This window comes from Myotis daubentonii, chromosome 2 (assembly GCF_963259705.1).
Source record: "Myotis daubentonii chromosome 2, mMyoDau2.1, whole genome shotgun sequence".
NCBI classification, from domain to species: Eukaryota; Metazoa; Chordata; class Mammalia; order Chiroptera; family Vespertilionidae; genus Myotis; species Myotis daubentonii.
The window spans coordinates 125,397,298-125,413,272 of record NC_081841.1 but is presented as its reverse complement, the minus strand read 5'-3'; the positions used below and the strand labels follow the sequence as shown (position 1 = coordinate 125,413,272).

Here is a 15,975-nt window from a genome sequence, read left to right as displayed (position 1 = left end):
CCAACATCTCCCCTAAAATCTGAATGGTGCCTCCCATTCATGTGAGACTCAGAGGTCTCATCCTCTGATTCCACCAAAAGCTATTTCAGAAACAGCTTTTCAGTGACTAAGTCTGACAGCTGCCTGACAGGCAGAATCCAGTGGAGGCAGAGCCCGAGCTGCCTTGGGACTTTTGGTGACCCATCCCTGGGACCCTGCAGCTAACAAGTTAGCCCTGAAACACAGCTTGGCACCACCCCACTCACAGCCAAGCCCTTTAGAGGCAGCCACAAACTGTGGATTGCTTGAAGTTTTGAAACTTAATGTTGGATGTCAGGGCTCTTGCTTTAGCTAATCCTGCTTTGAAAAAACTATCAAGTTTTGTTTGAAATGTTGAACTCTGCTGTTTTTTCAAATAATTAACTCCCTAAAATTACAAAAAAAAATGAGTGTAATAAAGCTGAATTTTCTTATCTGATGAATGGTAAATAAATGTTACTAGATCATGGAGATGTGATCTAATCACTGATAACTTTATTTTGGGGCATGTTGTTTCTTCTTTCTCATTATCTTCACTCCCATTCTCATCTTCAAATTCATAGCTTCATCTGCTTTTTCACTTTAAGTCATGACATGATTCTCAGGATCACCATCTTCTTTAAACCAAAATAAAACATCTTCCTCAGCTACTTCTTCTACACCAATATTCTGTACTGTCCTACAGTAATCAGTGCCTCTAGTCCTTCTAAATCGAAGTCTGCATCATTGTTGTCAAGCAAATTCTTGCAAACGTTTTCTAATGTTTGCACTTTCACTTTTTTGTTTTTGTTGTTCTTAGTCCTCACTGAGGATATTTTTTCCATTGCTTTTTAGAGGGAGTGGAAAGAAGGGAGGAGAGACAGAGGAGAGAGAGAAACATCAGTGTGAGAGAGTCACATCCATTGGTTGTCTTCTGTATTTGCCCAGACCAGGGTGGGGATAGAACTTGAAACCCAGGTAGGTGCCCTGACCTTGAATAGAACCCTTGACCCTTTCGGGCAATGCTCTAACCACTGAGTAATGTTGGCCAAGACTGCACTTTTTCATGCTGCAGCAAAATTAAAAATTGCCAACTTTAAAGTGTAACTCTTTAACTTTTATAAGGTACAGTCTCTTCTTGTTTCTTATTCATTATCTTCATCCTGAAATACAACCATTACTTCCTCTAAAAACTTTTTGTGGTATATTCATTTGGTTGCCAGAACTATTACTTATTCCATAGGCTGGATAACTGATGTTGTATCTTTTGGCAAAATACATACATATAAACTTTCCATCTTTCGAACATAAAATACTTTTTAATAGATGAGCAGGAACATTATTTAAAGCAACAAACATTTCACATCTTTTGGTAGTATTCCAAGGTCTTGGCCTTGAAATTTCCTGACTTCAGGTACAAATTCTTTAAAAACCAGTCTCGCAAAATGGGTGAGTTGCACCATGTCTTTTTAGAGTCATAATACAAAATGGACCGATGATTCATTATATTTTTTAAAAAACTAGGTTTACAAAATTTGCCAACAATTACAAGTGTCAGTTCATGCTATCTACTGGCATTGGCACTAAGCAGTCCTGAGATCCTGTCCTTGCTGACTTTTCTTCCAGGAGTCATCTGATAGGGGGGTAAGAGATCAACTAAAGGACTTGTATGCATGCATATAAGCATAACCAATGGACATAAGATGCTGGGGGATAGGGGAGGCTAGGGGACTGTCTAGGGCGGGGGGATAAAATGGACACATACGTAATACCCTTTGTAATACTTTAAGCAATAAATAAAAAAAATAAATAAATAAATAAAAATAAATTTCTGATACAGTTTGATTTTTTATGCACTATTTCTCACATATACAAGAAACAGACACACCTGGCCCCAACTTTTGTAAGACTTCTAATCTAATTTTTTTGTTAACTCTCACCCGAGGATATTTTTCCATTGATTTTTAGAGCGAGTGGCATCAGTCGGAACTCGAGGGCGGCTTTCTCTCAAGGGTGCTTGCAGCAAATACCAAAGAACACTAAAACCCAGGGCCACTTAGGGCAGGACTGAGGATCAGCCATAGCTGTTTGCTCCACCCTGTTGATTTCCTGAGACCGTGCCCCACCCAAGCTGTGAGCAGAGACTTTTGCATATGAAAGGCCTGGCCATTTGCAATCTGAAAATTACCTAACAAACTGCAGCTGGGTCAGAGAGACCCAGAACATCCAAAAGAAGGCCCAAAGCACCACAGCAGCTTGCAATGTTTCACAGCTGGGCCTCATCTGGGCACCTCCAAATCCCAAACAAAGAAGAGGAATCTGTAGATCTCTCCATAGCTCCTGCTGGGTAGCCTCAGGCAGAGGCTAAATTTGCACCTCCTTAGAGATCCAAGAGCTAGTGTACTCAGTGGTCAGAGTGGGACCATCCAGATTACAACTCCTCAGATTCATAAGGGACACACTCAGGGGGCAGACTCAGAGAGCACCAAAGCCCCACTGAAGCAAGTCTGGCCCCAGAAGGGTGTCTCTAGCACATAAGTTCTCCCACTGTAGACACACCTGATTCTCTTTTTTTTTTCTTTTCTTTTCTTTTTTTTTATTGCTTAAAGTATTACAAAGGGTATTACATATGTGTCCATTTTATCCCCCCGCCCTAGACAGTCCTCTAACCTCCCCTATTCCCCAGTGTCTTATGTCCATTGGTTATGCTTATATGCATGCATACAAGTCCTTTAGTTGATCTCTTACCCCCCTACCTCCTGCCCCCCATCCCCTCCCCGGCCTTCCCGCTGTAATTTGACAATCTGTTTGAGGCAGCTCTGCCTCTGTATCTATTATTTTTCAAAAGTTTATAATGGTCTCTATTGTCCATGAATGAGTGAGATCATGTGGTATTTTTCCTTTATTGACTGGCTTATTTCACTTAGCATAATGCTCTCCAGTTCCATCCATGACGTTGCAAATGGTAAGAGTTCCTTCCTTTTTAGAGCAGCATAGTATTCCATCGTGTAGATGTACCACAGTTTTCTAATCCATTCATCTACTGATGGGCACTTAGGCTGTTTCCAGATCTTAGCTATGGTGAATTGTGCTGCTATGAACATAGGGGTGCATATATCCTTTCTGATTGGTGTTTCCGGTTTCTTGGGATATATTCCTAGAAGTGGGATCACAGGGTCAAATGGGAGTTCCATTTTCAGTGTTTTGAGGAAACTCCATACTGTCTTCCATAGTGGCTGCACCAGTCTGCATTCCCACCAGCAGTGCACAAGTGTTCCTTTTTCTCCACATCCTCTCCAGCACTTGTCGTTTGTTGATTTGTTGAAAATAGCCAGTCTGACAGGTGTGAGATGGTACCTCATTGTTGTTTTGATTTGCATCTCTCGGATGATTAGTGACTTTGAGCATGTTTTCATATGTCTCTTGGCTTTCTGAATGTCCTCTTTTGAAAGGTGTCTATTTAGGTCCTTTGCGCATTTTTTGATTGGATTGTTTATCTTCCTTTTGTTAAGTTGTATGAGTTCCCTATAAATTTTGCAGATTAGGCCCTTATCAGATATGACATTGGCAAATATGTTTTCCCACACAGTGGGTTTTCTCGTTGTTTTGTTGATGGTTTCTTTTGCTGTGCAGAAGCTTTTTATTTTGATGTAGTCCCATTTGTTCATTTTTTCTTTAGTTTCAAGTGCCCTAGGAGCTGTATCAGTGAAGAAATTGCTTCGGCATATGTCTGAGATTTTGTTGCCTTTGGATTCTTCTAGAATTTTTATGGTTTCCTGTCGTACATTTAAGTCCTTTATCCATTTTGAGTTTATTTTTGTGTATGGTGTAAGTTGGTGGTCTAGTTTCATTTTCTTGCATATATCTGTCCAATTTTCCCAACACCATTTGTTGAAGAGACTATCTTGGCTCCATTGTATGTTCTTGCCTCCTTTGTCAAATATTAATTGAGCATATTGGTTCGGGCCGATTTCTGGGCTCTCTATTCTATTCCATTGATCTATGTGCCTATTCTTGTGCCAGTACCAGGCAGTTTTGAGAACAGTGGCTTTGTAATACAACTTGATATCTGGTATTGAGATCCCACCTACTTTGTTCTTTTTCAGGATTGCTGCAGCTATTCGGGGTCTTTTTTTATTCCCGATGAATTTTTGGAAAGTTCGTTCTAGATCTCTGAAGTATGCTGTTGGTATTTTAATGGGAAGTGCGTTGAATTTATAGATTGCTTTGGGTAGTATGGACATTTTAATGATGTTGATTCTACCAATCCATGAACACGGTATGTTCTTCCATCTGTTTATGTCTTCCTCTATATCTTTTTTCAACGTCCTGTAGTTTTCTGAGTAGAGGTCTTTTACCTCTTTAGTTAAGTTTATTCCTAGGTAGCTTAATTTTTTTGGTGCAATGGTAAATGGGATTGTTTTTATAATCTCTCTTTCTGAAAGTTCATTATTGGGACACACCTGATTCTCACAGCCAATTGGCCTGGAGGTCAATTCCACCCAGTGATACCTACAACAATCAAGGCTTAACTACAACAAGACTGTGCACAAAGCCCACAAAGGGGTACACCAAAAGTGTCCACCTCAAGTAATTGGGGAGGCTGAGCCACTGGGCCCTATAGGACACCTAACACAGAGAGCCACTCTATCAACACAGGTAAGCATAAAAAATGTGGAGACAAAGAAACAGGTCACAAATGACAGAAATGGAGGAAAGCAAACTACTGGATATAGAGTTCAAAACCACACTTTGAAGGTTTTTCAAGAATTTTCTAGAAACCACCGATAAACTTAGTGAGATCCTCAATAAATCTAGTGAGACCCTTGAGGATATGAAAAAGGACCAACTAGAAATTAAGCATACACTGACTGACATAAAGACTATTATACAGAGTTCCAACAGCAGACTAGAGGATATCAAGAATCAAGTCAACGATTTGAAATACAAAGAAGCAAAAAACACCCAACTGGAAAAACAAAAAGAAAAAAGAATCCAAATATATGAAGATAGTGTAAGGAGCCTTTGGGACAACTTCAAGTGTACCAACATCTGAATTATGGGGGCGCCAGAAGAAGAGAGAAAGCAAGGTATTGAAAACCTATTTGAAGAAATAATGACAGAAAACTTCCCCCACCTGGTGAAAGAAATAGACTTACAAGTCCAGGAAGCACAGAGAACCCCAAACAAAAGGAATCCAAAGAGGACCACTCCAAGACACATCATAATTAAAATGCCAAGAGCAAAAGACAAAGAGAGAATCTTAAAAGCAGCAAGAGAAAGAAAGTCAGTTAGCTACAAGGGAGTACCCATACAACTTTCAGCTGGTTTCTCAACAGAAACTATGAAGGCCAGAAGGGAGTGGCAAGAAATATTCAAAGTGATGAATAGCAAGAACCTACAACCTAGATTACTTTACCCAGCAAAGCTATCATTCAGAATTGAAGGTCAGATAAAGAGCTTCACAGGTAAGAAAAAGCTAAAGCAGTTCATCACCACCAAACCAGTATTATATGAAATGCTGAAAGGTATCCTTTAAGAAGAGGAGGAAGAAGAAAAAGGTAAATATACAAATTATGAACAACAAATACACATCTATCAACAAGTGAATCTAAAAATCAAGTGAATAAATAATCTGATGAAGAGTATAAACTATATCTGATGAAGAGAATATAATAGAATCAGGGGCATAGAAAGGGAGTGTTCTGACTATTCTCAGGGGAGAAAGGAGTATGAGGTGCGGGAAGAGACTGGACAAAAATTGTACACCTATGGATGAGGACAGTGGGGGTGAGGGGTAAGGGCAGAGGGTTGGGTGGGAACAGGCTGGAGGGGAGCTATGGGGGGAAAAAGAGGAACAACTCTAATAATATGAACAACAAAGATTTAATTTAAAAAAATGCCAACAGCATATTTCAAAGACCTAGAACAAACTCTCAAAAAATTCATATGGAATGGCCACCGCAATCTTGAAGAAAAGGAACAAAGTTGGAGGGATCACAATACCAGATAACAAGCTATATTACAAAGCCGCTGTTCTCAAAACTGCCTGGTACTGGCACAAGAACAGACATATAGACCAATGGAACAGAAAAGAGAACCCAGAAATTGACCCAAGCCATTATGCTCAAATAATATTTCACAAAGGAAGCAAGAGCATACAATGGAGTCAAGAAAGTGTAATAAATGGTGTTGGGAAAATTGGACAGATACATGCAAAAAAGAATAGAAAAGAAAAGAAACTAGACCACCAACTTACACCATACACAAAAATAAACTCAAAATGGATAAAGGGCTTCAGTGTAAGGTGGGAATCCATAAAAATCTTAGAAGAATCCACAGGCAGCAAAATATCAGACATATGTTGTAGCAATATCTTTACCAATACACCTCCTAGGATAATCAAACTAAGGAGAATATAAACAAATGGAACTACATCAAAATAAAAAGCTTCTGCACAGCAGAAGAAACCATTACCAAAACAACAAGAAAGCCCACTGTATGGGAGAACATATTTGCCAATGTTATATAGGATGAGGGTTTAATCTCCAAACTTTAAAGGGAACTCCTACAACTTAACAAAAGGAAGATAAACAATCCAATAAAAAAGGGCAAAGGACCTAAATAGACACTTTTCAAAAGAGGACATACAGAAGGCCAAGAGACATATGAAAACATGCTCAGAGTCACTAGTCATCTGAGAGACGGAAATCAAAACAACAATGAGGTATCATCTCACACCTGTCAGAATGGCTATCATCAACAAATCAATCAAAGACATGCACTGGCAAGGATGCGGAGAAAAAGGAACCCTGGTGCACTGCTGGTGGGAATGACGACTGTTGCAGCCACTGTGGAAAACAGTATGGAGTATCCTCAAAAAATTAAAAATGGAACTTCTGTTTGACTCAGTAATCCCAATTCTAGTAATATATCCCAAGAAATCAGAAACACCAAACAGAAAAAATATATGCACCCCTATATTCATAGCAGCACAATTTGCAATAGCTAAGATTTGGAAACAGCCTAAGTGCCCATCAGCATATGAGCGGATTAAAAAGCAGTGGTACATCTACAAAATGGAATACTACACTGCTGTAAAAAAGAAGGAATTCTTACCATTTACAGGATGGACCTGGAGAGCCTTATGCTAAGTGAAATAAGCCAGTTGGAGAAAGATAAATATCGCATGATCTCACTCATTTGTGGAATATAATGAACAACATAAACTGATGAACAAAAGTTGATCCAGAGACAGAGAAGCATCAAACAGATTGTCAAACTTCAAAGGGAAAGCAGAGAGAGGGGATAAGAGATCAACTAAAGGACATGTATGCATGCATGTAAGCATAACAAATGGACATAGATGTTTGTGCTGGGCAGTGGGGGTGGCTGGGGAGAGGTCAATGGGGGAAAAAGAGACATATGTAATACTATGTATAATACTTTAAACAATAAAAAATTTAAAAGGGCAGTCCATCCAGTTTCTCCAGCTGCCGGTCCTGTGAGGGCTCCACCGCTTCCCTGCCTTCTGTTTCGGGTCCCTGCCACCTCCAGTTTCCAGAATGCTTGGCCCAACCCCCCAGTGGCACCAACGTGGGCTCCTCAGGATGCTCCCCCAGTAAAGCGGTGGCCGCCCGGGAGGCGAGTAGCACGGTCTGGCAGAGGAAAACTGCCAGCTGTGGAACAAGGAGCGCAGGCCACACAACCTTAGCAGGCACTGCAGGGGATGTGGCGGTTCTACATGAAGACTCACCTGGCCTCAAAGTTGGCCCTGTTACAGTATTGGTTATGAGTCTTCTGTTCATCGCTTCTGTATTTATGTTGCACATTTGGGGCAAGTACACTCGTTCATAGATTTGTCTACATCCATCTATCATCTGAAGAAGGAGAAAAAAAATCAATATATTTTGGACCAAAAGCATAGTGATTTTCTGTTCATGAGAAATAAATTTTCTGTAAGCTTACTGTTTTACAGGGAACTTAACAAGAATTGATTTTAAGGATCAATTTTTTTCCTATGGCTAATAAACTTTTCAATTCATTTAAAAAAATTAAAAAAAAATAATAAAAGGGGAGGCCATGCAAGAACTTTCTCGTATCCATTCACTCTGAGTTCCAGTACTGAGACAGAAGCCTGAAAGGCACCAAAGACACATTGGGAGGAAATGCATTGCCTGGCTTCAGAATGAGAGCTGAAGGAGCAATTTTCTCTGAGACGGAAGTGCTATCAGAAGCCATTGTTTTCTTTATGAGCTTTTCCCCCCACCCTGAGCTGGTGCCATATAGAGACTCCATCAATCTTAGTAACTCTGTTTGCCCTGTTCTGGCAATTACCAGAGCCCTGCATCACCCATCTTTTGGGGCCACCCTACCTGTTCCCATTGGCTTTTCTGTACAAATGGCATCTTTTTTCTCATGTTTCCAACTTTACTAAAATCTTTCAAACAAACGGCATCTGACCTCTGCATACCCCATACTTCTTGCTAAGTGGCCCGAGGCCTGGCACTAGCAGCAGCCAGCCTTGGTTCACAGCTTGGCCCCTCCTGGGCATCTCCAAGCCCACTACAATTAGAAGACATCTTCATATCCAACCCAACCACCTCCATGAATGACACACTCAAGGGGCCCACGCAGCAGACACCAAAGGTCCACTGAAGTGAGTCCTGCTTCTTTGGGTCAGTTCCTGCATAGCAGCTCCTCCACTGTAGTTACAGATAGTTTTCACAGCTGATCAGCCTTCGGGTCAGTCCCCCAATAATGTGCCAACAGCAATCAAGGTTCAACTACAACAAGAGGGAGGGTACACACAGCCCACATGGGGAGCTCACTTAGAGCTCCTGGCTGAAGTGACTTGGGAGGTTGTGCCACTGGGCGCTAAAAGAGACCTAATACATAAGGCTACTCTACTAAGACTGGGAGATGTAGCAGCTTCACCTAATAAATAGAAACAAACACAGGGAAGCAGCCAAAATGAGGAGACAAAGAAATAGATCCCAAATGAAAAAAAGTATACAGTTCTAGAAAAAGAACTAAATTAAATAGAGGTAAGCAAACTACCAGATGCAGAGTTCAAAACAATGGTTATAAAAATGAAGCAGGGGGTCCCTCTGGGGTGAGGATGACGGAGCCCCAACTCACTAGGGCGTCTGCATGCACGACTCCGGGGACCAGGTTCATTGACGCAGATCCGTTTAATTGAGGAACTACAGGGGTATATATAGCATGAGGGGACCAATCAGAGGGAGACACGTTGCTATAGGCGACCAATCAGAGGGAGACACATTGCTATAGGCGACCAATCAGAGGGAGACACGTTGCTACAGGTCACCAATGGCTGAAAGGCTGGGGTACTATGCATGTGGCTCTAGGAGTTAGTTCAGGCGGGCATTGCTACTTCCTGGTGTGCCGAGGAAGCATGTCATGGTGGAGTGTGCTCACACCATTGCAACAGCCACAGCGCTGAGACATACTTCCTGAGCTCTACTACATAAAAATGCTCAAGAAAATGAGAATTTCAACATCATAAAAAGGACACAAAAATCATAAAAAAATGAAGAATACACTACAGAGAATCAACAGTTGAGTTAAAAATCAGAGGATCAAATCCGTATTTTGGAAGAAAAAGAAGCAGAAAACAACCAATCAGAACATCACAAAGGAAAAAGAATCCAAAATATGAGGATAGATAAGGAGCCTCTAGGATAACTTCAAGTGTACCAACATTTACATCAGAAGGGTGCTGGAAGGAGAAGAGAGAGAATAAGAAAATGAAAACCTATTTGAAAAAATAATGATGGAAAACTTCCCTAACCTGGTGAAGAAAATAGAGATACAAATCCAGGAAGCACAAGGAGTTCCAAACAAGATAAATCCAAAGAGGCCCACACTAAGACATATCATAATTACAATTCAAAAGATTAAGCACAAAGAGAGAATCTTAAGAGCAGCAAGAGAAAAGGGAGCTGATTTCTGAATGTCAGCTGATTTCTCAATAGAAACTTTGCAGGCCAGAGGGTTTGGAATGAAATATTCAATGTAATGCAAAAACAAAGGCCTATATAGAAAAGAAGGAAATCTTATCCTTTGTGACAGCTTAGATGGACCTGGAGAGTATTATGCTAAGTAAATTAAGCCAGTCAGAGAAATAAAAGTACCATATGATTTCACTCATATGTGGACTTTAATGAAAAAAATGAACTAACAAGCAAAATAGAGACAGACTCATAGATAAACAACAGGTTGACAGCTGACAGGGAAGGGAGAGGTTGGGATGGGTGGTGACGAGATAGAGTAGGAAGAAAAAGAGGGGGAAAAGTCATGGACATGGACAATAGTGTGGTGATTGCTGGAGGGAGAAGATAGGGAGAGGTGGAGAAGGGTATAGGGGGCGATAAATGGTGATGAACAGAGACTTAACTTGGGATGGTGAATACACAATAAGTGTACAGATGATGTGTTGTAGAATTATGCACCTGAACCTGTATAATTTTGTTAACCAGTGTCACCCCAATGAAGTCAATAAAAAAAGCAAGGGCCTACAACCAAGATTACTCTACCCAGCAATGCTATCATTTAGAATACAAAAACAGATAATGAAGAACTTCACAGACAAGAAAAAGCTAAAGGAGTTTATCACCACCAAATCAGTATTATAAGAAATGTTGAAGGGTCTTCTTTAAGAAGAAATAAAAAAGATTAAAAAGTATGAACAATAAAATGCCAATAACTACTGCTTGACTGGTGTGGCTCAGTAGTTTAGCATCGATCCATTAACCAGGAGGTCACAGTTGGATTCTCAGTCAGGGCTCATGCCCTGGTTTCAGGCTCGATCCCTAGTAGGGGGCATGCAGGAGACAGCCCATTGATTATTCTCACCATTGATGTTTCTATCTTTCTCTCCCTCTCCCTTTCTCTCTCTGAAATCACTAGAATATATATGTAAAAATGGCAATAACTACAAATCTATCAACAATTACTTTAAACACAAATGGATTAAATGCTCCAATAAAAAAGACATATGATTACTGAATGGATAACAAAGTAAGACCCTTATATATGTTATTTATAAGAGGCTCACTTTAGATCAAAAGACACATAAACACTGAAAATGAAGGGATAGAAAAAGATATTTAACAAAAATGGAAACAAAAAAACAAATAACTGGGGTAACAATACTTATACCAGACAAAATATACTTTAAATCAAAGGCTATAACAAGAAACAAATAGAAAAGACCCAGCAACTCCACTTCTAGGTATTTATCAGCAAAAATCCTAATCATTAAATTGAAAAGACAACCATCCACATTTTATTGCAGTGTTATTTCCAATCACCATGATATGGAAGCAACCACTTAAGTGTCCATCAATAGATGAATGGATAAAGAAAAAGTGGTGCATATATACAATAGAATACAATTCAGCCATAAAAAGAATGAAATCTTGCCATCTGCAACAACAAGGATAGGCCTAGAGGGTTTTATGCTAAGTTATATGTCACAGAGAAAGAAAAATGCCGGGTGACTAAACTTACATGTGAAATCTAAAAAAACAAAACACCAAAAACAAAATAAACAAACAATAGAACAGCAAAAAACTCACAGACACTGAGAACAGACTGGTGGTTGGCAGAGGTAAGGAAGGCTCGGGGATGGGTGAAAAAGTTGAAGGATTTAAGAAATACAAACTGGTCATTATAGAATAGTCATGAGAACGTAAATTACAGCATAGAAAATAAAGTCAACTATCCTATCTAATAAAGAAGGAATATGCTAATTGACCCTCACACCGTTGCAAAGATGGTGGCGCCCACAGCCAATAAGGAGGGAACATGTTAATTGACTGCCCTGCCCTCAAAGGTGGCAGCGCCCACAGCCACAAGATGGTGGTGTCCAGGCCTCTCAGCCCCGCCAGGGCAGCCTTGCCTCCAGAGTCCCCCAGTTCCCTCAGCCCGCAGCTGCCCAGGGCAAGCCTCAGATGGTGGCTGCCCAGCTGGCCAGGGCCACCTGAGGCTTGCACTGCCGACAGTGGCAGAAGCAGAGGGGTGATGGGGGCATCACCTTCCCCTGATTGCTGGGTCGCCTCCCACCCCTGAGGGCTGCCGGACTGTGAGAGGGGAAGGCTGGGCTGAGGGACCCCCCTCCAGTGCATGAATTTTCATGCACTGAGCCTCTAGTAATGTAATAACCGTGTATAGTGTTAGATGCATACTAGATTAATTGGGGTGCTCACTTCATAAATTATATACATGTCTAATCATGGGGTTATATATCTGAAACTAGTATGATGTTATATGTCAAATTTAATTTAAAATTAAAAATAAAATGATAAAATAGTTTCTTATGTAAAACCAAATCAAGTAGTAAATCAAAACACATTTTGATGCTTACTTGGAATAAATTGAGGGATAAATCTTCTGAATGTGCTTTCCTGGTTTGTGTTTGGATCCATTTAAATACAGTTGGGAGAGAGGAGGAGTTAGGATTTTTTCATCTCTATCTCTAAATTAACTGCATGTTTCAGTAACCCCCATATATAAGTAGATAAGAATAAAACCACCCTGATAAACACAGTGGATTCCTCTCATCCTCTTCCCTCAAAGTGGTTTCTGAGACATGCCCACAGCAGCCCCAGTTCCTGAACAGAGACTGAAAGCCACCAGCTCTCAGGCTCATTCTAAATGCCTTCACCCAGTATTCAAGCATCACCACAAGCTGCATTTCTTTTCTCCTCATCATTCTCTCCTACTTCTCACCAATTCAAAAGTTGTTTTACTTTTTTTTTCCCTCCCTGATTGGCTATATTCAGGCACCATTTGCCATTTCCTCATGACTTTGTCCTCTGGTGAGAATGTAGTTTAAACAAGATTATATGTAAATAGGAGAAACCAAGATGGTGGCATAGGTTAACGCCGGAGATTGCTGCCTCGAACAACCACTTCAGAGATATAACTAGAGGACAGAACAGACATCATCCAGAACCACAGGAAGGCTGGCTGAGTGGAAATTCTACAACTAGGAGGAAAGAGAATATCATACCCAGACTCAGAGGAGGCGCAGTGCTGAAGTGAAATACTCAGGTGCGGAGTGGGCTGGCGGCGGAGGGCACGATTGTTGTTTTCAATTGGAAGGGAGTTTCAGACTCTGAGCTCCAGATCCGGGCGAGTCTCTGGGGACCCAGACTCAAACAGGAGAAGCGGGACTGTCTGGCTTCGGTCGGAACTTGAAGGCAGCTTTCTCTCCAAGGTTTGCAGCGGTTGCTGGGACTCTGAGAGGCAGAGCCCCTAGGGACGGAACTGAGAGCAGCCATAACTGCTCGCTCCACCCGCCCTGTAGATCGCCAGGGACCCACCCCACCCAAGCCCTGCACAGAGCCATTTGCTGGATAGCCTCAGGCAAAGGCTAGATTAGCACCGCCCTAGAGATCCAGCACAGAAGCTCTCCCACTGCAGACACAGCTGACTCTCATAGCCAGTTAGCCTGGAGGTCAAATCACCCCCGGTATTGTCGACAACAATCAAGGCTTAACTACAACAAGACTGCGCACAAAGACCACTAGGGGGTGCACCAAGAAAAGATAAAAAAATGCAGAGACAAAAAAACAGGACGCAAATGTCAGAAATGGAAGATATAGAGCTCAAAACCACACTTTTAAGGTCTCTCTAGAACTGTCTAGAAGCTGCCGATAAACTTAGTAAGGCCCTCGAAAAGACTGGTGAGACCGCCGATAAATGTAGTGAGATCCTCAAGAAATCTAATGAGACCCTCGATGTTGTGATAAAGAACCAACTAGAAATTAAGCATACACTGACTGAAATAAAGAATATTATACAGACACCCAACAGCAGACCAGAGGAGCGCAAGAATCAAGTCAAAGATTCAAAACGCGAAGAAGCAAAAAACACCCAATTGGAAAAGCAAAATGAAAAAAGAATCCGAAAATACGAAGATAGTGTAAGGAGCCTCTGGGACAGCTTCAAGCGTACCAACATCAGAATTATAGGGGTGCCAGAAGATGAGAGAGAGCAAGATATTGAAAACCTATTTGAAGAAATAATGACAGAAAACTTCCCCCACCTGGTGAAAGAAATAGACTTACAAGTCCAGGAAGCGCAGAGAACCCCAAACAAAAGAAATCCAAAGAGGACCACACCAAGACACATCATAATTAAAATGCCAAGAGCAAAAGACAAAGAGAGAATCTTAAAAGCAGCAAGAGAAAGAAACACAGTTACCTACAAGGGAATACCCATACGATTGTCAGCTGATTTCTCAACAGAAACTTTCAGGCCAGAAGGGAATGGCAAGAAATATTCAAAGTGATGAATACAAAGAACCTACAACCAAGATTACTTTATCCAGCAAAGCTATCATTCAGAACTGAAGGTCAGATAAAGAGCTTCACAGATAAGAAAAAGCTAATGGAGTTCATCACCACCAAACCAGTATTATATGAAATGCTGAAAGGTATCCTTTAAGAAGAGGAAGAAGAAGAAAAAGGTAAAGATACAAATTATGAACAACAAATATGCATCTATCAACAAATGAATCTAAGAATCAAGTGAATAAATAATCTGGTGATCATAATAGAATCAGGGACATAGAAAGGGAATGGACTGACTATTCTTGGGGGGGAAAGGGGTGTGGGAGATGCGGAAAGAGACTGGACAAAAATCGTGTACCGATGGAAGAGGACAGTGGGTGGGGAGTGAGGGCGGTGGGTGGGACGGGAACTGGGAGGAGGGGAGTTATGGGGGAAAAAGAGGAACAAATGTAATAATCTGAACAATAACGATTTAATTTAAGAAAAAAAGAGATTATATGTAAATAACTTTAAATCAGCAACTTCTCTAAAAGCAATCAAGAAGTTGACTAAAATTATGGAGATGTGTTTTACCTGATTTCTTCTTAGGAGACTTACAACTTTATCAATTTTTTTTTTACAATTAATTTCCCAAGACTTCTGATTCTAAAATACTGGGCTCACACAGGATTTTAGACTTGATAACTCAGTTTCTGCATATAATTTTGCTTTATGCTAGATTTCCACAAAAGGATTAAGTTAAGAGAAAAGGTTGCGAGATGCCTGAATATAGTTTAATCAGGAAGAAACAATGGAACAAATTTTGGAAAGTGGAGAAGTGCAAGAGAATGACTGGGAGATAGGAAATATAGATTGTGCTGATACTCAAATACTCTATTAAGGCATTTAGAATATACTAGGAGACTTGACGACTATTCTGTATGTTCAGGCTTGGTTTTACTCTTTGAAATTAGGACATATAGATTTTGCTAAGCCTATATTTTATTTATTTATTTATTTATTTATTTATTTATTTTTGCTTAAAGTATTACAAAAAGTATTACATATGTCTCCTTTTTTTCCCCCTGCCCTTGACAATCCTCTGGCCTCCCCTACCCCCCAGTATCTTATGTCCATTGGTTATGCTTATATGCATGCATACAAGTTCTTTGGTTGATCTCTTACCCACCCCCCTCCTGCCCTCCCACCCTCCCCAGCCTTCCTGCTGTAGTTTGACAGTCTGTTCGAGGCAGCTCTGCCTCTGTATCTATTTTTGTTCATAAGTTTATAATGGTCTTTATTATCCAGAAATGAGTGAGATCATGTGGTATTTTTCCTTTATTGACTGGCTTATTTCACTTAGCATAACGCTCTCCAGTTCCATCCATGACGTTGCAAATGGTAAGAGTTCCTTCCTTTTTAGAGCAGCATAGTATTCCATCGTGTAGATGTACCACAGTTTTCTAATCCATTCATCTACAGACGGGCACTTAGGCTGTTTCCAGATCTTAGCTACGGTGAATTGTGCTGCTATGAACATAGGGGTGCATATATCCTTTCTGACTGGTGTTTCTGGTTTCCTGGAATATATTCCTAGAAGTGGGATCACAGGGTCAAATGGGAGTTCCATTTGTAGTTTTTTGAGGAAACTCCATACTGTCTTCCATAGTGGCTG

The 15,975-nt window shown here is 40.7% G+C and overlaps 1 protein-coding gene across 1 annotated transcript; it reads left to right on the top strand.

The window, feature by feature from the left end:
- The first annotated feature begins 6,280 nt into the window (after nt 1-6,280).
- On the top strand, nt 6,281-8,070 carry LOC132226669 (protein transport protein Sec61 subunit beta-like). Its single transcript, XM_059681194.1, has 2 exons — nt 6,281-6,304; nt 7,468-8,070. The coding sequence occupies exons 1-2, from the start codon at nt 6,281-6,283 to the stop codon at nt 7,852-7,854; spliced, it is 411 nt and encodes a 136-aa protein (XP_059537177.1). The 3' UTR covers nt 7,855-8,070.
- The last annotated feature ends 7,905 nt before the right edge of the window (nt 8,071-15,975 follow it).

Bases quoted from the DNA above. Each gene is read 5' to 3' on its own strand.
- LOC132226669 (XM_059681194.1), top strand. From the start codon at position 6,281: ATGGATAAAGGGCTTCAGTGTAAG. The intron at 6,305-7,467 runs GTGGGAATCCAT...AAAATTTAAAAG, and splicing joins ATAAAGGGCTTCAGTGTAAG to GGCAGTCCATCCAGTTTCTC.